A 27,369-nucleotide genomic window follows, 5' to 3' on the forward strand; every position below is an offset into this window, starting at 1 on the left:
AAAAATGAACATTAAAAAAAAGTAGTTTACTTCTGATGATTTGAAAAAGTTAATCATATTCTCCCATATTGGTCTCCCTTGACTTTGGTAGGTCCTGTCAGCATGTCACCAGAGAGCTGTGGGAAAATGGTAAGTGCAGCTTCAATCCCTGCTCAGTGGCTTACTGGCTGTGTGACCTTGGGAGAGTCACTTAGTTTCCCTCAACCTCACTTAAAAAGTGGAAATAATGTCTTACAGGGTGGAATGAGGTAATATATGCCAATATGCTTTGCAAACCATAAAGTCCTATATAATGATGAAACCATGATCCTTATTTCTTCTGATCCTTAGCTTTTTAAAAACCCTTTCTCCTACATATGTGTGGCAGCACCAACCACTTAGAGCACATTCTGGACTGCCTAGTGGGTTAACTATAAATATTCCAAGGGAACCTACAGAGCACATGCTTTTTGAGGTCTTCTACATCTGAATGACTTGTAAAGCAGTAAAACACCTGAAGTTGCCCATGGAATAAATTCATCTTCTTTTAAACACCAACTGAGTGCTGACTATTTACCAGGAACTGTGCTGCAGGAGATTCAGAGAAGAATGAGATGTAGTTTCTAACCACATAAGCTAGGTCCATTGTTCTATGAAGGATGACAAGACAAATGAATGTAAAAAGATTGGGAAATTCAGGTGTGGCATAACAAACTCATCCAGGTATCAAATCCAGAAGAAACTTAGCAACCTAAGTGTAGCTGCCCAGCTAGATTAAGACAGAGAAGCAATACAGGAAACTCAATGCACATGCATACTTGTACATATTCCATAACCCACCATAAGGCATGATGTCACTAAACATGGAAGGTCCTAGGCGTCTAACCCAAGGGCTCCATATTCTTACCTAAAATTTCTAATTACCAGAATATTGAAAGACATGCTTTTGCTAACATTCCCAGGCACAAATGCTCCCAGACATAAACTTATAAAATGACTCAAGACATTGCAACTCTAATTGCAAACACTGCTTGGTATAAAGCAGGCAAGAAAAGATTCCTGCTGTAATTCCTGAAATTTGAAGTGTCAACACTGAAACAGACCTCAGACAGGACCGTAAAGCAGAAGCCCATGGAAGCCAGGCAGTGTAGCAGAGCACACAGAAGGATGAAGGGATGCGGGCACTGTGATGTGACTGGCAGAATCCTGGCCCAAGGGCAAGGCACTGTAGGCGAGAGTGAAGGCTCGGTGCTGTTAGAGCTTCCCATCTCTCAAGCAAAAATAGTCTGCAGTGAAGTTTTCTGATTTTGAAGTATTAAAACTGTGGCAGACATCTTGAATCACTCTGATTTTGTTTGGGGCACTAGTTTGTCAGAATACTCCATCCTACCTCTGACTCCAGCCATGGAGAACTAAAGAAAAAGTTGTGGGGTGAGGTGGGGACTTCTGGAAAAGTTTTCCCTTCCTGATGAAAGGGAAGCTATCTATCTCTGCCTCAGATTTCTGTTAGGAAACTAGAAGTGAGTGTCATGCTTACAGCTACATCAGCTGCTCTGTAACCACTGGTGATAAGCCCCTGGGGTGGAAAGGCAGCAAGGATACAAAGAGGGACCTCAGGGGATGCCCTGGCCTGGGAGCAACCATCACCAGGTTTCTTGGTCAAGGCTTGAACTAAATTTCTTTATAACTTAAAACATTATCAATCAGACACTCTGCTACTTACAGCCAAATACAATCTACCCAGTATCAGCAACCAATTCAATAGTTTTAACAACACTGAGCCAACTCATCTGGCCTAGGAGCGGCTACAGGCTGCCCTTCTGCCATCTGCTTCATGGTTTGCACAGTGCAGCCTGTCCTCCTCTGTAGGTCACTGCATGTGGCAGACACGCCAGAGGGTGGGGTGGGTCTGACTATAGATCCCAGGACCAGGACAGGCTGCCCAGAACCCAAGGCTCACCCCTGACTGCAGCCTGGCAGCTGAGGGGTGTGGCTAGAGGGCACACATATTTGTCCACTAAGTAGCCATGCTGGGATATCCAAGAGTTCTGAGAGTCCTCTCCATGCCTGCAGCCCATGCTCATGCCTATTTAATGGGTCTCTTTCTAATCGTGCAGAGCTGCATCTGAGATAAGAGAGGCAGAGAAGAATACAGTAACCAGAAAAGGAAAAATAAATCTAGAAATGAATGACAGTTGCCAGTTTAGTGAAGAAGTCACAGACTGCCCCAGAACCCACTGCAAAGCCCGAGTGCCATGAAAGTTAACTATGCCACTCTAAGTGGGTAGAACTTAGTGTTTTACGGGAACACGGTCAGTGCTATGGAGCTCATCAAGAACTTGAAAAATTCAAGTGACAACAAATGAATCCCTTTACTGAAACCTGAAAGTGGGAACAACTGCTTATATCTGGATTTTATACCTGCATGTCCCAAACCACATGCATGATGAAACCTGGGTCTTAAATATTGTCGGGTGTATCTGGGTTCTAAAGTCAGTTTTGCCTCTTCTCAGAATAAGAGTGTGGGGTGGAGTGGGGTCAGCAGGGTAACATGCAGACCTGTCAGAGACCAGAGAGAGCATATGAAAGAGCTGTGGGGGCAAGGAAGTCATGAGGAGGTGCTCCTACTCTGCTCCCTGCCAGCTCTTTTCTCTTAGTTCTAACTGCATCAATCTTAAGCCTAAGACAAACCCACAAACAGCACCTGTCCACCACTGAGTTGGGGCAAGAGCTGAGGAACCCCACAGCAGGCATCTGTGAGAGAGAGGGTGGCTCACAGCCCAGCCTGAGAGTGTAATGATGCTAGTGAAGGGATGGCTTAAAGCCCCACCACAAAACTTGAGTCATAAACACAATTAGGCAGGAGGCCACGCCAAGCAGACATTCCTAGAAATGCCTTTTCCAAGTAAAGCCAGGAGGCATGCGCATTCACTACTGCTTTGGTGTGTTGCAGGAGTGGGGGTTATTTCCAGGGAAGCTGATGACATAAGCTCTAGCACTGGTCATTAAACTCCCTCCTCCACAGCGGGAAATACCCACAACTCTGGCCCTTGTTGCCCAATTCTCTGATGTGAAGCAGAAGCACATATCTCAAACACCATTCCAACACAGACTGTTTCAATGAACACAGGTTCCCTATTCCTGCTCTTCATTTTGTACCTTCACTTGCATACCCACACATGGAGTAAGGTCTGTTGGAGGAAAGCCAGTGAGGCTCACTGACCTACATGTGTGTCACAAAGTCACGTAACAGTGGTTGCTGCTGCCAATAATCTGAAGAGAACACCTTGGGTAGGGCAGAGGGGCAGGCCTTTGGTAGGCCCTCAAGGAGACATGTCCTCCATGAGCACTCAGCAAACAGCCCTGCAGCAGCCACTGTTGCCCTTCCTCCACTTCCTCAGTCTGTGCTGGCTGTCCTTCTTGAACAGCTTCCTCTCTCTCTCTGTCCAGAGGCCAAAAGCCAGGATCAGCCAGGTTTTCCTGACCTTCAGAGAGTATACAAAAAGACTGGTGGATGAGATCTAGCAAAACTACACCACATGATGATCATCTTTTGAGGCTGAACAATGTGTGCTCACTCCAACACTGCAAGATTTTAAGGCTGTGATCCCCATTGTGGGATCTGAGGCAGCTCTGTCCTGCTGAAGACTCTGCTTATATGAGCAGGAGCTCAGGGAGCTGGGCTCACTCCAAAGCCAGCAGTATCAGACTAGGCTGTATTGACAGCAAAGCCATGCGACTGAGGACACTTTTCCTTCCCACATATGTGTACACACAGACACGTGTACACGTCTGTGCATGTATGTTGTATATGAAAGCAAAAGAGGAAAAAAAAAAAAACAGGAAAGGTAAGCACTCTTAGATTTTTTTTCCTGGAAAAGGAATACTTAAAAAGATAAAGCAAAAAGTAAATGGGTGGAATGTTCTATCTGAGTGAGCCTGTGCTCTGGAAGGTGAGCTCAGATAGGAGAGCTGTTTCCTCCTGGGGCAGAAACCATGTAGGCTCCCTCAGCTGGAACACTCTCACCCCACCCAGAAGCAAGCAGGAACATTCTCCACCAGTACAGACACTGGCAGAGCTGCTCTATCAGTGCACAGAATTTAACACATACAACTAACTCATATTTACATCAATGATTCCCCAACTTTTATATTTCCTGCACTTAAACATTTTTTTAATTGGGGGGGGGGGGATTTTTATCATGCTTTTCATTTTGCTACATAAGGTCATTTTAAAAACAAAACAAAAACCTCTCTACCATCTACTATAACATTATTTCACAAAGAATAATCGAACACTAGAAAAACTAGGAGAAGAAAGTTTAAGACTAAAATACAGTTAAGTTCAATAAGTGAAGTCTTATAGAAAAAACTCAATATCCATTTTCTGTGTATTTCTCATTCCTATGGGCTGCAAAGTCCTCAGGAGTCATGTGTGATCATGTGTGTGTGTGTGTGTGTGTGTGTGTGTGCACATGTATGCTCAAGTATGTATGCATCTGTCTGGAAACAGAACCACAGCACTCCAAGGGCCCACCTAGCTTTGATTTTGCAAAACTTCTTTTTAATAATTACAACACAGAAAAACTATAAGAGGACGAAAGAGTTGGATGTACAGAAGACATCAGCTAAATTAAAGAAAACATACACAAAAAGGGAGGTAGAATAAGGCAAGGAAGTTTTACTGGTACTTTAAATATAAGCTTTCTGTATTGCTAATTACCTCTTCTCCCCACAAAAACCTCAAGAAATTTAGAGACCTGCTCGATACTCAAACCACTGAATGTCACAAAAGTTCTACTGCAATGATGCAATGCCACCAACTCCACAGCACAGACCAAACTCTCCTGTACTTGACATTAGAAGATTTAAAAAAAGTATTCCCTTAACAATATCTAAATAAAAAATACCAATTTAATAAATATTAAAATAAGAATGAATAAATTATCTACCATATATCCAATAATTCACTCTTGAAATACATTAATACTCCTTACTTGGATAGCAAATATAATCTTATTTCTGGAATTGCTTACAGTTCATAAAAAATACTTTCACTTATCTAACCTAATACTACAAGAATTGTGTGAGATAGGTATTTTACAGATGAGAAGTGAGGTTAAAGTGACTTGCATAAGAAAGTACACAGAGAAAGCAAAAGCAAGTATTTCTAAAAGCCTCAATTCACCACCCACCCCACATCAGCCACTCAGAGATCATGTAGTGTATGCATGTGATATAAGCTCTAGGATGCCTCTAATTGTGACAAATCATGCAAAACACCCCAGCCTGGGTCTGTGGGGGTATTACAACTATGAGAACTTGAACTTTCACATTTCCTGACTTTGAAAGGCAAGGTGGTTAGGGAACTGAGGTAAAATTTTAATGTGTTAATGTTATCTTAACCAGGTTTCTGCATTTTAAGTTCCTGGAGATCATGGGGGAGTTTGTGAGGATTAAAGCCAAGACAGAAAATTGACCTTTCTGGGCAGCTTACAACCACTGAATGCCAAGTGAAAGCAGTTAGTTTCAAAAGGTCACAAACCTCTTACTAAGCATAATTAGCAAGAAGAATTCCTGTTGGTATAGGGGTTTGTGGGGTAATATTTAGGATATAAAACTTTAAATTACATCTAAAGTTAAACAATTTAAAAAATCTGTAGGTTTAAAACAATAAGTGATACAGTTTTCTAGAATTTATTTTGTCATTAAATATAAGACTTTTCAGGCATCAGTAATTAAAAGTGGCTAGACTAAAGAACTACTAGTTATAATTGTCTGAGTTAGCCAGAGCATATTTTCCAAGTGATGGACTTGATTTCTCTTGCTTTTGTTAACCAGAGTATTTATCTCCTATCTGCATTAGTTGAGGGTACAAAAAGTGAAGGTTCACTGTCAGCTATATGTTCCTAATATTTGGTGACCACAGGCTACCTGAAGTGAACAGGCCATATAAAAAGTCAAGTATTCCATTTGCCAATGGTTAATAGTCTAATTATATCATGAAAGCATGCTTGCTGTTAAAAGGTATGTTATGCTCCCAAAGAAACATTTGTAACACGGAAAGAGAAACTCAAGCTATTTCATAGGCTGTCTCTTAACATACACAGTACACTCAAATTACAAACTTAACTCCACAATTTCCATGTAACTTCAGTAGAGCAAGAAATATTTATAAACTCATGGACATTGATGTGCCCAAAGTCTTACTTATGCATAAGATTTGCGATTACTAATGGATTACAAATAAAAGTTTTCCCAAAGAATCACATAAATGCCTATGAACATAACTTTTAACAGGCGAGTGCCAGCTTTTCTGCCTTTCGATGAGTTACGGCCTTAACTTTCTTTTCCAATTGAAACAGAGGTTGTACAGCTGTAGGACTTCCCTCAACATAGCAGCAATGGCACGTCCTCTTGAAGTCATTCTGTCATTAGCCCCAACCATGGATGCTATGGTAACTACCTATTGAAACCTGGTGTCCCACCCTACACTTTCACCAAGATGTAAGGAAAGAGTTAAGAAGGCAAATCACACAGCTTAACAAGACCTCTGCACATATTTGGGACAGGAGAGAACAAATTCAAATCTTACAGGTTAGTCCTCTGGACCCAAGGTGACTGTGTTTGGGCTGGTTTTGCCAGAAGACCTGAACTGACCCATGAGACCCTGGAACTTGGAGAAGCTTCTGCTACATTTTCTGTCACTCTGGTCTTTCCATGTAAGCATATCTTCCAAATCTCCCACTAAAGTGGGTCTCCTGAGCACCAAAACTTGTTATTTCAACTATCTTCTTTTATAACTCTCAAGATATATGAATACACTTTTAAGAGAGTAAAAGTGTATTCTTATTCTCAAAAGTGCTTAGAGTTCATAGAGAACACTTTCATACGTGATCTGATCTCCAAAAATCCTCAAGGCAGGTATTTTTTACATGAGGGAACTGAAGTTCAGATGGGTTTAAATGACTTGCCCAAGGTAGATACAACTAGTTTTAAATTTAAGATATCTAACATCAAGGTCTACTGCTTACTTGTCTATATAGTGCAGGACTGCTCAATGCTCAATCTTCATTTGGTAAGTCAGTTATTGTCCTGGACATCAAGCACAATGCTTGGCTCCTAGCAAAGCTGAAATGTCCTGAGGGCAATCAAGTACAGGTGGCCACCTTACCTCACAACAAATGCCCAGGATGTGTTATAATCTGATTCCTCCAAAGAGTCATATTGCCAATCAGGTATTGACAAGTTCAGCAGTATATTAGAATCTCAGTTTGAGATAAGAACAAAGCAACCATTTTAAAAATAGCCACCAAAACATGGGCAGAAGATTGCTGTGGTCTCCAGAGAAAGGCAGTGGCTCACTTCCTTCCGTATACACCATGCCCTTCCAACCACTTCTGTTTCTTGACACGACTAGTAACCAAGGAAGTTCTCTGGTGCTTCTTCTCCTCCTAGACCCAAGCTACTACTGTTTTCCTAGTGATCCTAGTAAAATCTTTCCTCTGTCATCCTCAGCCTTAAAGACTGACTTTTTCTGTGAAATATGGAGAGTTAGTGTAAAAAAAAAGGCCTTATGCAAGAACATATTTGTCCCTGCTTCAAATCTACCCTTACCCTTATCTCATCTAATCCTATGCCACCTATCCCCTGTCCTATACCACCCCCCACCCTTCCCTACATCAATCCATCTGACTCTAGCCCCATTTTTTTTTCAAACAGGTAGATCTCACAAAATTATTGTGTAACCTGGGATTTCACTGCTCTCTAGCAATCAAAAATCAAGATTTGTGAATGTTCCAGTATTTGATAGCTTTCAGAAAAGATGAACAACTGGGATACTAAACATAAGATTATATGGTCTGTAACTCCAATATGCAGGATTTGTAGGCAATAGAGCTTAAGAATCACGAAGGATGAATCCCAACAAGCCTGTGGGCTCCCAAATTCACAAACATCACCATAGCTTGTAACTTCCCAGATAAGATGCAGTAACCTATAATTCTAGCATGGTTGTGTTTGACCTGCAATGTAAGCACAAGGCCAGCCTTGGAAGCAGGGGCTGGTATCTACTGGAGGCAATGAGTGGTTAAGTACTTTATTTCTGCCCCAGTGTCTTAGCCTGCAAGGTTCAAATTCATGCTTCAGTAAAATTTTACTCCATATCATGGTCTTCTTTAAGTTTATTTATTTATTTTGAGAGTGAGAAAGAGAGAGAGAAAGAGAGAGAGAAAGAGACAGAGAGAGAGGGAGGGAGGGAGAGAGGGAGGGAGGGAGATGGGGCATAGAGAGAAAGAGGGAGCATGAGAATCCCAAGCAGAGCCTGCTTGGGACTCAGTCTCACAAACCATGAGACAATGACCTGAGCCAAAACCAAGAGTCAGATGCTTAACTGACTGAGCCACCCAGGTGCCCCTCTTTTTTACTCTTTTTAATTTGACTCCTAGAAAATTTAACATTACCTACACAGCTTACATTTGTGGTCCACATTCTATTTCTATTGGACAGTGCTGCTTTTAGACAAAACCCAATAGCTTCCTTAAGGGTTTACTTCTAGAGAAGAGATGAACATGCTCAAGGTTTGGTTTAAGGCATCCTTTTTAAAAATTAGGCTCTTATAGACATCCCATCAGTCAGTGTTGTGTAGTTGAAGGACTGGCAAACAAGAAGCATGCCTCCAGCTACAGCTCTGCCTAACTTGGCAGCACAGACCTCCTATGGGCCTTGTTACCTCCCCTGCAGAGCAGCAGCTACGCATGGCATGAAGCATCCCATTGGCTCCAATGATTTCACAGTCCTTTACTTTACTGTCCTTTATTTGTTTTTAATATCTCCAAAAAATATAGGAAAAAACCAACTTACAGGTTTTGAGATGGCGAATCCGCTGCTGGAATGCACAGGTATTTAACTCCCTGTAGAATGATATAAAAAATTTAAGTAAAAAGACGATACTTAGTGGAGAAAAATATTTAAAGGAACTATTTACTCAGGTCAAAAAATAAAAAGTAAAAAGGAGAAGTTTTTCACTCATCTTTTGTTGCCAAGGAACCAGGGAAAAACTCTTTAATTAAGGTTCCTGGTTATTTTCCGCGACCATACATACAAATATTTATGCTCTAGTTTGCAAACAGCTTGTAGGTTTAGACAGGGTTTATCAAAAAAGTGAAATAATTGAGGGCTTCCCAGTAAGTGTCAACAAGTTTCAAAACTATGATTTCAAATGCTTGTTTACATATTTAGCATTTTTAAAATCTATTTCATTTAAGATCTTGAGTAGCCAAAAAAGAAGCACTGTTAGTAAAAACTTTAACATGCTAAGTAAAAATTGTAATGTTATGTTACAGAGTTTTCTATATCATATTTTAGTAATCAGAGAGTTACAATTTCACTGATGCATTAGTAGGAACTTTACACATGCAAAATATTTTGATATATTTTGCTTGCTTTTCAAAAGAGTAAAAGTTTATGTACCAAACTAATACATTTTTTAAAAAGAATGGCCCCTGGGGTGCTTGGGTGGCTCAGTTGTAAATGTCCAACTTTGGCTCAGGTCATGATCTTGCAGTCTGTGAGTTTGAGCCCCACGTTGGGCTCTGTGCTGACAGCTCAGAGTCTGGAGACTGCTTTGGATTCTGTGTCCCCACCTCTCTCTGCCCCTCCCCCACTCACGCTCTATCTGGCTCTGTCTCTCAAAAATGAATAAATGTTAAAAAAAATTTTTAAAAAAAGAAAAGAATGGCCCAATTTGAAAAAAAAAACCAAAAACTTCACATAGGTCTCCATAAAAATCTATTAAAAATGTCTGTGTAACCCAAAAAATAATCCAGTGAAGAAATGGGCAGAAAACATGAATAGACACTTCTCTAAAGAAGACATCCAGATGGCCAACAGGCACATGAAAAGATGCTCAACATTGCTCCTCATCAGGGAAATACAAATCAAAACCACACTCAGATATCACCTCACGCCAGTCAGAGTGGTCAAAATGAACAAATCAGGAGACTATAGATGCTGGAGAGATTGTGGAGAAACAGGAATCCTCTTGCACTGTTGATGGGAATGCAAACTGGTGCAGCCACTCTGGAAAACAGTGTGGAGGTTCCTCAAAAAATTACAAGTGGACCTACCCTATGACCCAGCAGTAGCACTGCTAGGAATTTACCCAAGGGATACAGGAGTACTGATGCATAGGGGCACTTTTACCCCAATGTTTATAGCAGCACTCTCAACAATAGCCAAATTATGGAAAAAGCCTAAATGTCCATCAACTGATGAATGGATAAAGAAATTGTGGTTTATATACACAATGGAGTACTACATGGCAATGAGAAAGAATGAAATATGGCCCTTTGTAGCAACGTGGATGGAACTAGAGAGTGTGATGCTAAGTGAAATAAGCCATACAGAGAAAGACAGATACCATATGTTTTCACTCGTTTGTGGATCCTGAGAAACTTAACAGAAACCCATGGGGGAAGGGAAGGAAAAAAAAAAAAAAGAGGTTAGAGTGGGAGAGAGAGCCAAAGCATAAGAGACTCCTAAAAACTGAGGAGTTGATGGGTGGTGGGAGGGAGGGGAGGGTAGGTCTGGGAGTCTGAGGGTTGATGGGTGGTGGAGGGAGGGGAGGGTAGGTGATGGGCATTGAAGAGGGCATCTTTTGGGATGAGCACTGGGTGTTGTATGGAAACTAATTTGACAATAAATTTCATATATTAAAAAAAATAAAAAATAATGAGGAAGAGGGAAAGTCTATCTTTAGTGACTTAAGTAAAATAAAGATCTGAAATGGATTATATGAGTAAAAAAAGTGTCTGTGTAAATTCATGCTACAAAAACTCAAGCTAAATTTGTTTTATTAAAAACCTAGTTGTTTCTTCTTCAGGGGGATTGAAAGTATAGTTCCAAAGGTCTTCAATGTCAAGTAGAAGTACAAAATCTAGAAATCTCAGCAACTTCTTCAAAAGAATATGGTTCTGTGAGGACTTAAATGAATGATTTTTAAATCCTTCCTCCTTTGATAGCCTAATCTGATGGGATCTTGCCATGTCAAGGATAATAAATAGGAGAAGAAACACATCAAACACTAGAAAAATAACCAACCTAAGAGAGTAAATGAAGGAGAAATATGTAGAATCATGATATAGACTACCAAAAGTCCCTCAGCAAATAAAGCCATAAAGGAACTTGTCTTCTAGAGTTGCATTTTTTTTGCAGTTGATCATAAAATTTTACTGTTAATTCATATTATGAGGCATTTCTGTGTTGTATTTGCTAATGTAGTCTTATAAGGAACATCTAAATTTGCAGCCACCCCAAACCCTTCCAGACTTCCACATTTCAATACTTCCCAACATTGTGAATCCCACTATTCCAATACAGAATCCACATAAATTATGTTTCTCAATCTCCTTTGCTATTAGGGTGTAGACTCAGGATTTAGTTGCATCACCTGACACACCTACTTGAAGTGGATTTGGAAACAAGACATGGGAAGAATTAGATGGGTAAAGAGCACCTGCTTGGCAGGTGCAGGTGGCAGCAGAGGCAGGTGGTACTGGGGGTGGGTGGGGAGACGTGGCAGCAGATCTTACTGGGCCAGTTGTGTGATGTGGTCTGAGTGTTGTTCCTTTAACTTCAGCTGAAAGCCTGTTTCTCCAGCTCTTCTGAGGAGACCATAAGCTCTCAACAACTTCTTAATAAACCCCTTCCTGCTTAAACTGGCTCAGAGTAGAATCAGCTGTCTGTAACTAAGACCTGAGCCCTAAAATTCCCCTCCCTGTCTCCCACTATTATGAGAAGTCAGAAAAACCCTTTTTTCCTGTTTAATTCATATACACATTCATGTTTTTCCAGCTTTGAGTCAATCATTACATCTTCCAGCAAAGACTCTTAAAGAAGATGAGTTTTACCACTGTTAATACATATGAGAACACTTCAGCATGAGACCAAACACAATTAAACATGTCAAGGGTAAGGTTTAAGGATCAGCGCTAGAGGATGGTGAAGCAGCAGTTTCTCCCTCATTTAACTTTTGCTTTGTTATCCCTAATTGCCTCCTTTTCTCTCTATCCTCATTTTTCCCTGGACTCTGGGCACTGTGCTCTGCTGGAAATATTAAGGCAGTTGTTTGAAGTTCTAAAGCACCTCCAAACCCAAAGAGGTATTAAAGAAGTAATTTAAAAGGAAAAAATGGAAAAGGAAATGATACTGTAAAAATAAGTGATTTCACTCCTTCCCTCCATCAAGGTCAAAAAGCTTATTAGTATAGATACACATGCTGGTCATTTCATACACCCGTCATTGAAATGACTCATTTACTCTTTTCTTTTACTCTTAAGTGAGAGTTGGCCATGGATCGGGCCCAGAAGCTTATGAAATTCTTTCCTCCCACACACTTCCTCCAACCTCTTTCAGACCAATACTTCCAGAGGGATGTGAAGGATTTTCAGGTTTCCATGCTCCCTTCCACTGTGACTGTCATAGCCTGAGTACCTTCAATCAATCAAGGATGCTGAGGTGGATTCCTTCTAACATAAGATATAAAAATGCCTGTCACACATGCTGACAGCCACTTAATTCTAACAGAATCTAAAATCAGCCCAGCCCATATGATGGGAGGAAAGAAAAAAAAAATAAAGAGAATGGACAGAAGAGGAGGCTAAATAGGTCTTAGCTTATTAAGAGCATTTACTATAAATGCCAACATCAGTGTGACTGGAAAGTACTTCACTTCCTTTAGGTGTTCCATGAGTGGGGTCACATTCCCCTTTTTGGTGCCTAATGCAAAAAAGAAAAGGATACTGGCCCTATAAAGCAGGAGAAAACTGCACGAAGATGGCAAAGGATATCCTTCCCTCCATGCCCACAGATGATGAGGAGGTGACTTTCAGCCATGCTAGGCCCCTCACCCTCACTAACTGGGATGGGCATGTGGCAGCTACAGCTTCCCATCTGTGAAGCTCTAAGGAGGAACAAAGTAGCTCTCAGCCACAAGTTTGGGGATCCCCTACTCTTAAGGAAGGACAGAAAAAATATATAACACAAGATCATATTCTCTCAAAAACAGAACAATAACCTACCTTGGCACATAGTAAACACTCACTAAATATCTGTTGAACAAGGTGAAAATCAATTAACATGAAGATCATACTATAAGAATACTACAAGTGAGAAAAATATTGTAAAGTGACCGTGCCTTAACCTGGTGACCACTAAAACAAGGGAGCTGAACTTTTAGCTATGCCACGGAAGGGCATGTTCCCTGCACAAGCTCCAGACATCAGATGTCTCCTGCCTGTCCACACAGTGAACAAACTATGCAAATACTATAAAGAAAGGAGTCAAAACTGTCAAAAAGGTTCAGCTGCTCACCACCCAAGAACATCTATTTATCTTGGCTTAGTCATTAACAAAGCACGAAAAGTATCTCTCTTGGAGGCCACAGACTGCAGAACATGAAGTACCTGAAAAAAGCCTTCAGATGCCTGCACATGTGTACAATTCATGGCAGTTAATTACTAATTCAGAAAGCAGCAAGAGTGCTGACACCATTAAGGAACTCAGTGCTACAAGAAGGCTGGATAGACTTAAAATTATCCTAGTATTAATAGAACCCCAAAAGACCATTCTCTAATGTTGAGGTCAGACAGAGAAAAGGGGCACAATGTGTTTAGATAAATTATGGAAAGCATAGCAAACAAAACAAAGTAATAAAAATCTTACTCTAGAACAAAATTCTAGAACAATCTGAAAAATTCATAAGTAATAAAAATAACACAGAGGGGACGTGGGTGGGAGGATGGGTAAAATAGGAGAAGTGGATTAAAAGTGCATTTATCATGATGAGCACTGAGTAATGTGTATAGAATTCTTGAATCACTATATTATATACCTAAAACTAATATGACACTGTATGTTAACTATAAAGGAATAAAAAAAATAACAGTAATGTTTTCATTAGTATAGCACTTACTGTGTGATATTTACTCCTACTCCTACATATTACCTCTAAAGCTAAAAGAAAAACAAATAAAACTGAAGTTTATTACCTTTGAAATAAAATTATTATTAAATAAATAAAAATTCAGTATTTTCCATAATGTTTTAAAAAAGTGATTGGTGGAAAGCCAATTACCATTAAACTTTTATGGAGTTAGTAAGCATCAAGTTGCAGATTTTCAAGTTAGGTTCCTGGCCCACGAATACAAAAACAGTTCAGTTAAGGGAAAGGGGCTCAGTATATGCTTTAAGACTGTCATGATTTCTAGGAGGTACAAAGAAAGAGCAGATAATTTCTTTTGACTACATGGCATTTTGAATGGCTTAACACATCCTGCGAACGCTATTAATACTGATAAGATGGGGACTAGAGGGAGGAAGAATGCAAAGAATTAAGAAAAATCCTCATATTTACACTGACCACATACATACTGAATATTCATAACAAGCAACACATCAATTAATATTACATAGTATGGAAAAAAAATTAGGAAAATACAGGAAAGAGGTTACATTTCAATGAGATCATCGAAAGAAAGCTTTTTGGGTAAAGCTTTTGTGTTAGGTTTTGAAAGACACCGCAGACATCAATTCACTGAAAAGAAAGTTTAGAAAGTATTCCAGAATATTCTTTTTGAGCAAAGTTTAAAGCTTTCTAAGTCCATATTCTCAAAAGTTCTAATATTTTTCTGTTTTCTGTTTCAACAAGCATAGTAACCACCAAAAGTAAGGTTTTTGCCTTTCTTTGGGGCTGAAACTAAAGATTACACTTAAAACGATACATAGACAAGTACTTGGAAAGCAGGGCCAAGATTCTGATTTCAGGACTAGTAAGAGATCAAACTCTCGCTTGTTTCAAGTACAATTTCTAAAATTCACTGTTCTTTTGTTTCTGAAACATAAGAGGCTTTTGAAGAACCTAGCTGACATTCTACTTTTTTAAAGAAAGATCAAGCCCTTCAGAATCTGTTCTCTCTTTCCCAGGAAAACTAATAAAAACCAGTTATAGAATATAACTATTTTCTGTAAGGACTTATTCACAAACTAAGAGGAAACATAATAGGAAATGAAGTTCACTAAGGGGCCAGAATCAGGAAATCCATGTGATGGAAAAGTTATTTTAGCTGCTAATAAAAATGACCTTATTAGAAACCCTGGTTTCTTATCTCATCCCATCCAAATACTAGTAGCAATATGGAGTTGTCCTCTGAAGGAGATGACAGTTTTTTCTTTGACAATCACATTTACAAGATATCAGTGTGGCACACTGACATCGGACTCTGTAATTCTTACACACAGAACTCTATTAACACTGATCATCTAACACCCATGACTGAATTGAGCAAAATAAGTTGGGGGCCCTATTAAGACCTAATTTCACCCAATTATCAAAAAATCTGACTCCAAAAAAGAAACAAAATTTTAAAAGATTTAAGTTTAGATTGTACCACACCTGATCAGAAGAGCACAGTTTGTACACCACTGTGAAAAACAAAGGTCTCTCCCACTCGAGAAAGTCACATTCTGCTTTTTTTTTTTGATTGTAGTAAAATATACATAAAATTTGCCATTTTAACCATTTTAAATGGTTCAGTGGCATCATGTATATTCACATTCTCATCACCACCATCCATCTCTAGAACTTTTTATCTTCCCAAATGGAAACTCTATGTCAATTAAACACTAACTCCCCATTAACCCTTCCCCCAGTCCTTGGTAACCCCCACTCTCTTTCCGTCTCTATGAATTTGACTGCTTCTGCACTTTCATATAAACCTAAAGTAAACTCTGAAAAAATTAGTCTAGCCACGCTAGGAAGGTCACAGACCCAAGAGATGGCAATTGCTGACTTGAAATTGTTTTCAGATGTACACAGGTTTGACAACCTTATTCTCCTTTATAAAGCCACCTCTTCACAGAGTGTCTCACTCCAGAGAAAGCATATGAAGATTTTCATCCAGTTTGTGTATGTGGATGCCAAACCCAGTAGCTGGCACACACATTTTGAATATTATTTCTCCTCAATTTAATAATTTTCATATGGCCAATAGCATTTTAAGGGCAAAAAGTAGAATACAAAATTATATCCACAGAAAGATTACATATGGAAAAACTTATGTATGTCTGTGGACTAAGAACTGGAAGTCGGCATAAAAAAACATGAACAGATAAGGTCCGGGGATGAGATTCTCAGCCATCTCTCTTTTTGTTTGTACCGTAACCAAAATCTCATAGGAATTACTGTAGAAAATCACCACAGAAAATAAATGCAATCCTTTTGTTGTGCTATATAATAAATGTTTTGAGTCTAGATTCTAAACTGAAGATGCATTTTCTTCAGGCACCCATTTGCCACTGATTCTTCCTGCACCAGCTAAATTTAGGAAACACTACTACAAATAACAACTTCCAAGAACTCTGTGGTACTTGATGGGGTGGGGAGGGGTGGGAAGGTCAGAGTGGAGAAACAAGATTTAGCCCTTGGTTTGATTTTGTGAGAAAAAATGCAAATGAGAAACCTCCAACACCTGTTGGCTTCTTTCAGGTTAGTCAAAAAACGACATACATCTGACTCGTCAGATCAACCGATGAGGACCCAAATGCTTATTTTTGCTCGAGCTATTTCAATGAAGGCTAAAGTGGGCATAGTCAGCACATCACACATAGTGAGCCAACATGGGTGGGTTATGGGAAGGTAGTGAGGGAGATTCATGCCAGCTCTAACCCACCACTGAAAGCCGTTTTCTGTGATTTCAGTTGTGTCTGAGCACTGCTGATGTACCCAGTGTGACTCATGAAAACTCTCTAAACCAAGTAATTCTGCAGTATTACTTAACGAATGTTAATGATAAATGACCATATCAAAAAATTACCATGACTGAAAATGGATGCTTGTAAATCAGGAGAAATCAGCAGTAGATATTTTAGGAGCATTCTCTAATACCACTTGTAAAAGATACAAAGATAAATTTTTATCCGATCATATGCCTCAGCTGCTAAAACACATTCAGTGGCTCCTTATTATATCTGTAAAGTAAAGAAGATCCACTTCAAAATCCTTCAGTACTTCTCTACAACTTACCTCCTAAGCTCACCTCCCCCAGCTCACCAAACTCCCGGTATCTGGGCTGCTTGAGAGTCTCTCCAAATGTTCTGTACTTTCCTGCCCACTTCTCCCCAGGCTTCCTTCTTCTCTCCAGTATTTTTTTTTTCATATCTGGAATACCCTTCTCTTTCAGGACTCCTCCCAGGGGTACTTCCTTGGTGGAACCTCCCCTGATGTAACCTACCAGCCGCATGCCCAGAACCTTCCCTGACATCATCTCCCTCCACCTCAGGCTGACTCCACCTCCCTGTTCCAAGTGCCCTGACAACACACAACATGGCTGGCACACAGGCATCAAGACCACAGAATAGAGGACCATAACTGTCTTATGAATGGTCTCTCACAATAGACCCTAAATTCTTTAAATGCCTAATCCTATCTTAGTCATCTTTCTTTCGGTATCCCAGTACCCTTCTCTTCAAAGAATGGTTGCTAAGTGAAGGAAGAAATGCATGGGAAAGAAGATCCATTTTCACAATTTTAATTCTAAAATAAGTCAGTCAGAGAAAGACAGATATCATATGTTTTCACTCATATGTGGATCTTGAGAAACTTAACGGAAGACCATGGGAAAGGGAAGGGGAAAAAATTAGTTACAAACAGAGAGGGAGGGAAGCAAACCATAATAGACTCTTAAATACAGAGAACAAACTGAGGGTTGATGGGTGGTGGGGGAGAGGGGAAAGTGGGTGATGGGCATTGAGGAGGGCACTTGTTGGGATGAGTACTGGGTGTTGAATGTAAGCCAATTTGACAATAAATTATATTTAAAAAATTACTAGAATGGCCCATATATGTCCTTGAGCACTGCCCTAGGCTGGCCAGAGGCACTTGCAGTTGGCTCCAAAGTCATGACCCAGTGCAGACAGGCCAGGCACAAATGGTCTTTAAGGTCTAGGTCTCCATATTTAGTTTACTACATGCTCTAAATGGTCTCAGCTCTAAATGGTCTCAGCAGAATCTTGTGAACAGTCTCACTAACAATGGGAAATAATAACTAAGGTGAGGGCAGGAAAAATGCTCAGATATCTTCAGGACTGCATTAAATTGGGGAATAAATGGCCCCAGGCTTTAGACCCAACACAGGCTCCTGGATGACGCTGGCAGGATTTGCAAACAGGCCTGTGTTTATTGGGACACAGTCATGCCTGTTCATCTATACATTGTCAATAGCTCCTTTCATGGTACAGGAGACAGTACTGTACTGTAACAGGAAACTTAGGGCCCACAGAGATCAAAATATTTACTATCTGGCCCTTGATAAAAATGTGTGCCGAGCCCTGGTCTAGTCAATGACATTTCACAGTCATTTTCATGGCTTCAAGTTCATCTTGCATGTCAAATTTTTCTTCTATATTTAAATGATATCCGATACAGAATAGCACCTTCTTTAAAAAAAAAATGTTTATTTACTTTTGAGACGTGGGGAGTGAATGTGGCAGGGGCAGAGAGAGGGAGGCAGAGGATCCAAAGCAGGCTTGCACTGACAGCAGAGAGCCCAATGCAAGCTTGAATTCATGAACTGCGAGATCATGACCTGAGCTGAAGTTGGATGCTTAACCAACTGAGCCACCCAGGTGCTCCTGATACAGCACAGCAACTTCTTAGAATTGCAATATTCTAAATCATTAGTTGTGCTCAGTTCTCTTCTTTCTCTGCAAAAGAGGGGGACAGAGGAATCTTCCTCTAATATAGGACATTTTTAACAAAGAAATTAGATGCAATATGTGAAACACACTAAGTGCTGCTAGTAGGTGCTCAATAACTGGAAAAGGCAAGTTTGTTGTCAGTCATCTCTATCTTGATTGCAGCCCCAGGTTACCAGCAAATTCAGTGTCACACAGACCAGGCTTCAGAATGCTGTTAGCAGACAGCTCACTAGAACCAGTGGGAAGAGCCACATTCACTCTTGTTTGTCTACTAGGCCTGGATGAGCACACCTGCCTGAGTCATCCTCACCTTTTCAGCAAGAAGGTGACTGTTTCCCTTCTTAAATACATCTCTCTACTCAGGGAGGAACATAGCATTGTTTCAAACATTATTTGTGTCCTCTTTTGGAGATTACTAAACAAATGAATTCTCAGACTCTCTCACTTATGATAGAATAATAAATTCACTGAACACTGAGTTACTGACTTTGTAGATTGCCACTTGTCTTCAGTCTTGGATACAATCTGCAGCTTTGAAAAAGCTAAGAAGCTTTTTCTAAAGAGCACTCAATCTCTTGGGCCTAACATCACCTCCTCTATGTGGGATCAGACCTCGAAGTGGTTTGTTTCAAGAATGAAAACAAGCAGGTTTCATTCTTGAAACAAAACTGACCCTATGAGCTGTCCAGTCATACATGGGTAGGGCTAATGTTTATGACATGCAAAGGCTACAGGTGGTAAAGGCCAGTGCACGAGCCACACAAGAAGGGCCATGGAACTCAGAACAGTAAGAAAGAGCTATGGGCTGAAGGGTAGAGAGGAGTAGGGCAGAGAACAGAACCTCTCCCATTTCTCCTGAATATAAGGAAGAGTATCCCTCTACAATGAAGGTAAATGTGGATTAGAGACTGCATTAAATTTCTGTTTCATGTAACATTCATGTACAACAGATAAGGGGTGTCCTATTACCCAAACATAATGGGGGGGGTGCATTTTCCTTGCTCTGTTTTAAGGATCGGCTGGCCAATGTTTCATGGCCTTCCTTTGAAAGGGCAGCATTTTACCAAATCTTCCCTCCCCCACTGCTGCCATTGAAAGAAATCTGATGGGCTATTTTTATTTTGACAGCTGCATCCTCTTGCACTAGGCACAGAAGGAAGTCCCAGACCACTTTTATTAGAGCCCATGTAGGACTCACAAGGAGAGATCGAGCACTGGCCACCAAGGAGGTCAAAGGTCCCTCCTTCATTGGGGTCAGCAGGACTTCAGGATTACTGTTTGGAACTATTCAACCACAATGCCACCACACATACAGGAGCAACAGCAAGAGAGGTTTCCATTGGAAAAGCTGGCTAGCCTCAGTGTAAAGGAACATTTAAAAAAAACCAAATACTTAGAAATGTTATTCTTTGTTAGCTATGACATAATTTTTGTTATTTTTTTAAAGAAGTTTATTTATTTATTTTGGGAGAGGGAGAGGGAGAAAGGGAGAGAGAGAGAGAGAGAGAGAATGAGAATGAACATGTGTGTGCATGCATGCACAAGCGGGGCTGGAGCAGAGAGAGGGAGAGATGTGGGACTCCATCTCATTACTGTGAGATCATGACCTGAGCTGAAATCAAGAGTCAGACACTTAACTGACTGATGCCCTGATCAGGTGCCCTGATAATTTTTGTTCTTTAGGGCATAGTATCAGAGCATTCTATAATGCAGCTTAAATTAATCATTTATAGTAGCTTTGAAATTACCTTCTGCTTGGGTAGCTGTGGGGATGGTCTCCTTGACAAGGTATTTCACTAAATAGGTAAAGTCAAGTTGGACCAGTTCCACCATTTTGAAGCCCCAAATGCTTTAAAGATCTGTAAATTCTGAGATGATTTCTAAACTACTCTGCTTAGGAATAGTTTCCATGGTTCAATTTGAGGTCTGGGATCAGCTCTGTTTGTCTGTGATGCCTTACCCCATGCTCACACAATATTAGAAAAGCTGTCTCTTTGCAGCCATTTAAAGGGTAAAGGCATAGCCTGATGGCAGCTTTCCCATGTCCTCTCCATTCTCTGGAAGCTGGCTACGGTTCCCACCAAAGGAATATTATGGATCATTTCCCTTTAGTTAGGAAAAATCTGAGAAGCAAATAAGTATGTCCATATTGGCCCTCAAGAGAAGAAGGCTCTAATTCAGATCTTGGATGCATCTACTACTTTTCCCTCACCAGTGCTATAAGCAGGTATGGCTTGACTAGTTCAAACTTTCACCATGTATTTCATTTGCTTTCCCATTAGAAAAGCAGATAAGAGCTAGTTGAAGATGCTTCTAAGTAATGCATGTTGAAACTCAACATCTGTACTAGTTGTGGTGATAACTGAAAGGAGAAATAATTTCTCAATTCAAACCCAGGGTTTGACACAATTCTCTGCCCCAGCATACACATAAAGGTCTGTAAAACACCTCAGGAGTCAGACCACAGAGAGGAGGAAACATTTCAAAGAGTAGTATGGGCATGACCTGTCCACTTAGCCTGAACTGAGATGATGACTCTTAGCTAGGTGCCATTGGTTTACTCTTGGGCTTTTAAAGTCAGTTTGGATCACTTCCCTTGCAGCTGTGGCAGACACAAGGTCCACCTGCAGTGCCTACCAGCAATGAATTACTAGGAGCACCTAAAAATGGCAAATTTGCTTAAACCATCTTCAGTAAACCAGACTACATTTAAATATTTTTTATCTTATGGCTAAAAACAATAGTGCCTACAGAGCCATTATACCCTGCTTTGGATCTTAATCAACCAACCAACCAACCAACCAACCAATATAACCTTTAACTTCTGATTCCAATTTCTGACTACAGACTCAAAGTCCCCTCACCCAAGGAGCCTGCAATTTGTCCAATTCCCTTGGGCTAGACATCCTCTGCCATTACCACCATGATGCTCAGATTTCCTGAAGGTCTGCCAGCTACATGCTGTGCTGTCCTAACCTGGAACCAAAAACATATTTCCTTCTGAGGATACTTACTTTGGTTGTATCTTCCAAATTAAGCTGCTCTTCCCTTTTAAACTCCTTAGTAAAATTGGGCCCCTATTAAAAGCTTTCCAGAGTTTGCTCCTATGTCACTTGTTCTCCTGCCTTCTAGTGCTAGCATCTAGCACAACCATGCACAAGAATTTCTTGTTAAGGGTTGATGGCCAAAGAACTGCAGAACTGCATTATATCTGCACCAGAGCTCTTTTCTCTCTAACCCCTCTGTGCTCTGGGGTGCCCCTAAAGAGTACCTCAAGGACTGTACTCAAAAAAGTTGAGACTAACTAGCACCCATCAAGGGGTGTGAATTTAGGAATAATAATCAAGATTCATCTACCTCACCTGACACGTGACTGATGGGAGCATGTGTTTATATGCTTTCAATGTTATTAACACCACATAAAAGTCAGACGCTTCCATGCTCCCAGGATTCTGTTCATTCTCTAGCCTCCTATTCATCCTGTTGAAGCATTTTCTTGCATGGTTTTATTCAATCTCAATGGCTTAGCTACAAGTCTACAATGATGATGCTAAACCTTCATCTCCAGCCTAGATCTCTCTCCTGAGCCCTGGACATATATTTCTATTCATTTGGGAATATCACATGAGCATTTCACCCAGAACTTATCTTGCTGCTTCTTCAATTCCAGCTCTGCCTCCCCGAATGCTCACATCCATCCATTGGTGGTACATCTGTCTTTTAGCCCATCATGCTGTGGCCTCAGACATCCCTGGCTTCTCCCTTGCTTCACTCCCCATATCTAATTATAAACAATTCTTAGAAATGGCTTTCTGTATTATGAAGCCGTTTTATGAAGTACCTACAAGTTCATGGCTGTTAAAATTTCTTGACAGATTGTTCCTTTGTTTCATTTATATAGTTCCTCCTTAATCCAATTTTATTCTTTTGCTTTCAATTCTATTTTGTCTGATAAAAATATTCCTATGCCACATTTCTTTTGGTTCATTTATGCTGAAAAATCTTTGCTCATCCTTTGATTTTTAACCTTGCTGTGTCACGTTGTGGAAATGACTCTTCCACTTCTACAGAAAAATCCACTCTCAGCATCCCAGTTCAAACCGTCACCATTTCTGACCAGGATTATTGTAAGAGCTTCCTAAAGTTTCCTTGATATCCATTACCCTCATTCATCCCATTCCCTAGTCAATACCCTGGAAAAGGAACCTGAATGTGTCACCTGACTTGGTTCATAAATCTTTGCTGAGTCTCTGCTTCACAGATAAAGCTCAGACTCCTCAACTTGACAAATAAAAACTTTCCAATCTGCTCTGAGCCTGTCTCTGCAGCCTGGCCACTCTGCCCTGATGAGCCTTTCACAAGTCACAGAACATGCCTTGCCTTTGCACATCTGGTGCCTCTGCATGCCTAGAGAAATCTCATTCCCCCACCCTGTCTGTGTTCACCATCAGTACCTAAAAAACTTTTGTTATCTCTTGAGACCACACCAAATTGTCAACTCCTTGGCAAATCATGGCTGACCTGGCTGGGTTAGCCATTTTCACAAGTGCCCCAGAGCCCCTCACCTCTGTTATGCATTCACAACTTTGCACTGTTACAAGGATTTCTGTGCCTGTCTCTTCTTAATGCTGGGCCCCATCTTACTTCTTTGTATTTTATCCCCAATCCTTGTTACAAGGTAAGTAAACATCTGCTGAATCTGAAGGAATAACTCCTAATTTAGCCAAAAGGAGAACTGAGTATGGCCCCACCCTTACCCCACCATGTTGACCACCTTCTCCACTCTATAATCAGCCAATCTCCACACATCTCTTATGGCTCCAGGGCTTATTTCCCCCTTCCTGACCAGTCCGGAAGGGCTGCGAAGGGCTGCTCCTAGTCGAGACATACCTCCCCACTGAACCAAACCATACTGGTTCTACAAGGTTGCCTCAACACCCCTCTTTACAAAGTCTTCCCCAAACTTCCCAGCCCATGAGTCTGAATATTTTGCATAAATAGACAGAATTTCTACCATGTGCTTCAGCATTTATAGGCAATTTATGTAGTTGTATCAATGCATACTATCACTCCAGCTGAAGCACACAGGGGAGACCACAAGTTACATACTTCTCCTGAGACCATGGTTTGGAGATATTGACAGATCAATGGGATATATTCCCCATTGAAGAAAAGGAGGGATGCAAACAAGGCAAACCCACTTCAGAAACACTCAACACACAGTGTGCTCAGTACTTGAACACACAGGGGAGTCAGGACAGGAAAGACAAAAAAGGGCACTCAGCAAGAAATACTAAAAAAACTGGGACTTGATTTAGAGAAAAGTTTAGGAAGAGTGCTTTGTAAAAGTCTTCAGTTATGTGGAGAGGCTGCACAATAAATATGAGTACTAAAGAGAAGGTTCACATCTGAAATGCAGGGTGCTCTAGAAAGCCAGAGAAAAGAAAGGTTAACATAGATCTGTTTCACTTAAAGACAAAAAAGCACCGTTTCCTCTCTAGAAGAAATAAAGATTTCAAGCCCCTTTTAGTCCATTCATGCTGGAATTCTGGTTTTATAACTCCATTTGCAAGTGAGCTTGTCACAGAGGGGTCAGCAGCCAGATGGAACTTTCTTACGCACTTGACTGCCCACACACACGGAACTCAGATACAGCTTGATTCAAGAAAGAGCGATTACTAGACAGTTTTCGATACCTACCATAATCATTTCTATTTGAGTCATTTCTATTTAAGTCTGGGGTTGGCTTCAAACAAATTTACCTCAACACATGAAAGCTGCTGCAAGCCTTTGGTATGGTAGGTGCCACTGATACTTGGGTGGCATCAAAGACTTTCCTAGAGAGGTGAAAACAATGGGGGTTCACTGGAAACAATTGTCAATCTGAAAACCATGGTCAAACAATGATTTGTTTTCAAAGGCCCAGGACCTCATTAGCAATTTGATAGTGTGAAGGTTCTGCAATGCCAATAAACTAACTAAAATCATCCACATTGGATACACTGGCCAATCTACATAGGAAATCTCACCCAATGCTTCAAGCTGCACTAGGGGATTTGTGAATCTTAAGAAAGGACATAAATTCATTTAACTGAAACAATCAAATAGAAGTTAATTGATACCAAAAATAAAATCTAGACAGTTGAAAGGTTTGTCTCGGGCTACCTTCTCCCTTTCAAGATTAAGATAACTGAAATGAATGGTTTATATCCCCTGATCATGGACAACAAGGATGTAATGTGTCTGATGTCCAACATGCACACATGAATCCATAGGGAACACTTTTACCACAGAACCCATTCTGGCCAAGCCTCAATATCCACTTGTCACTACTACAGAGACCAGGGGTATGGCCACCCACCTGCCTACCTCCCTTCCCTACCTTTCTTCATTCAAAAAGAAACTATGAAGAGACTCCCACTGTGAAAAAAATAAAACTAGACACAAAAGTGAAATTCATCCTTCCTACCCTCTTTTCCCATCCTACCCCACTTACCATTCTGAAGAATCTGGCATGGTCCTTCCAAACCCTTACCTGTACATTTACATGCATATAAATGTACACACAGAAATATATAATTGATATTTAATTTTATATAAATGGGATTATATTGTAGATATTATTTTACAACTTGCTTATTTTTCTTAACAATTAACTTTTTCCTGTGTATACCTATAAACCTTTCTCTTTTTGAATTGCTGCAGAGTATTTCTTAACATGGTTGTATCATAATTGATTACTACCCTTCTGCTGAATGTGTGGGTTGGCTCCAATTTTTTGCCATTACAAACAGAGCTGCAGTGAACATCGTTGCCCATACCTCTGTGAGTACAAGATAAAACATGTGGCTTTCATTAATTACCTATCCTCCTAGGGGAAATGTGTCCTATAGCTCCTGTGACTTGAAGGTCATGGGCAGGGTGGGCCCTTGGGTCCTGAAAGCTGAGGACCAACATGGATACCAGGTAGAAAGGCAGAGCTGGGGGTGACACCCTGCAAGTGTGCTTATGTGGCTGCCAAAGGAAGACCACAGGATCTTTCTCAGGAGCCAGAACACAAGCCCCTATGCTTGAATGTTCTCTCAGCTTTTCATGATCTGGCTATTAAGTCCTTGAAGTCTGAGACAATGCCTCAACCAACTCTGCCTGTACTTCAAGCATACTGCCTTGGGTATGGCAAACCTTCTAATTGATCATTCACTGTCTGTGTCTTAAAATGTACTTTCCTCCTTGTAAGACAAAGCTTCTAATTCAAACCAAAGGTGGCTAAAGGATCCTTAAGAGATCAATCAGAACATCATAGAAGTATCACAGGGAATTCTTGGTTATAATAACTTAGCAAAAGATAATTCTGAACTAGAGTCCATAAGAACTCCACAAAACAGTACATCAAGTTTTGCTATCACTTACTGACAAGTGAGGAACACAACAAACAAACCACATAAATGAGGCTACACTGTATTAAACAGATCCTCTGGCTTCACTTATAACTCATGGTTAATAAATCATTCTTGGCACAGCTCTTCTTTCACACCTCTCAATGAACTACAAATGGTCAAAGACCTGATTTCCCACTTTGGAATGGAGTTGAAAATGCATGTGGCTCTCAGTTCATCAGTAAGTGTCTGCAGAGGGACTCCTGTGTACCAGACCCAGGTTGAGTACTGGAGACCCCAAAGAAATCTCAGTGTAGTACTTGCCTGCAGTAGGCCTGAAGCCAGTTGAGGAGCCTGGACACAGTAAAGAGTTAGATATCAAACAGAGATTAAATAGCCATTTGATAGACTACAGAGGCTGTCACAGAGTGTATACAATTCACAACCCAGCTCAGAGTACAAACTACAAATATTACAGAAAAAAGGGAAGAAGTCCTGAGGTTGGAGGAAACTGGGAGTGTCCTTCTCAGAAGGAGAGCTGGGGCCAAGCTGTGAGGAAGGGTAGGGCTTGAGCAGGCAATAGGGTAGAAGAAAGAAGAGCATATAGAAGTTTCTTAAACTTTAAATGCCACTTAACACCTTGTTTCTGGTTTGATTTACACTTGGGAAACCAACTTAACTTTTGAGGTAGTGAAATGAGGAGGGTCACCAGACAGACATGTAGCAGACAACCAAAGTACATCAAGGAGCCCCTCAGTCTGCCAACACCACTGTCCAAGTAGACTGAATATCTCACCTTGGTGAGAGTTTCCTCAAAATAAGTGGGTAATGAAGACAGCAGTACAGACATATAGATAACAATAAGTATCAGAACCAGAAGATGTGGCCAACTATAAACAAAACTAACAAAATGAAATTGTGAGCATGGGCACCTCAAAATATGTCTTTAGTGTTAAAGGAAATATAAAACAGAACCACCAAGAATAAATGTCTTTTATGAAAACATCTTATTCTTAAAAAAAAAAAAAACTTAAGTGGTTCAAAGTATAAAAGCCAAAACTTAAAATGGAAAGAATACATATCCATGCTGAACTCAAGCTCAAAAAACCTACCTGGTATACATAAAATACCCTGGTTTGACTATCTGCATATAAACTACTGGTTTTTTTTCTAGTAATCCTAAAATATAAATAATTTAAAAATTAAAATTATTTGGAGGATTAGTTCAGCAAAGGAATGAGAATACTTTTTAAAGCATTTT

At 40.3% G+C, this 27,369-nt stretch overlaps 1 protein-coding gene across 6 annotated transcripts in view; it reads right to left on the reverse strand.

Moving 5' to 3' along the window:
- DUSP22 (dual specificity phosphatase 22) overlaps window positions 1–27,369 on the reverse strand; it is a 72,955-nt gene that overhangs the window by 16,164 nt on the left and 29,422 nt on the right. For all 6 annotated transcript variants that reach the window (XR_008423070.1, XM_019419930.2, XM_053904950.1 and 3 more), the window contains exon 4: window positions 8,842–8,891. Coding sequence is in view for 5 of the 6 variants with exons in the window: in XM_019419930.2 (XP_019275475.1) it covers window positions 8,842–8,891 (50 nt within the window). In the remaining variant the exon portion in view is untranslated. The remainder of the gene's footprint in view (window positions 1–8,841; window positions 8,892–27,369) is intronic.

The sequence above is a fragment of the Panthera pardus genome, unplaced genomic scaffold (genome assembly GCF_024362965.1).
Source record: "Panthera pardus isolate Hobbes unplaced genomic scaffold, ASM2436296v1 HiC_scaffold_17, whole genome shotgun sequence".
In the NCBI taxonomy this organism is placed as follows: Eukaryota; Metazoa; Chordata; class Mammalia; order Carnivora; family Felidae; genus Panthera; species Panthera pardus.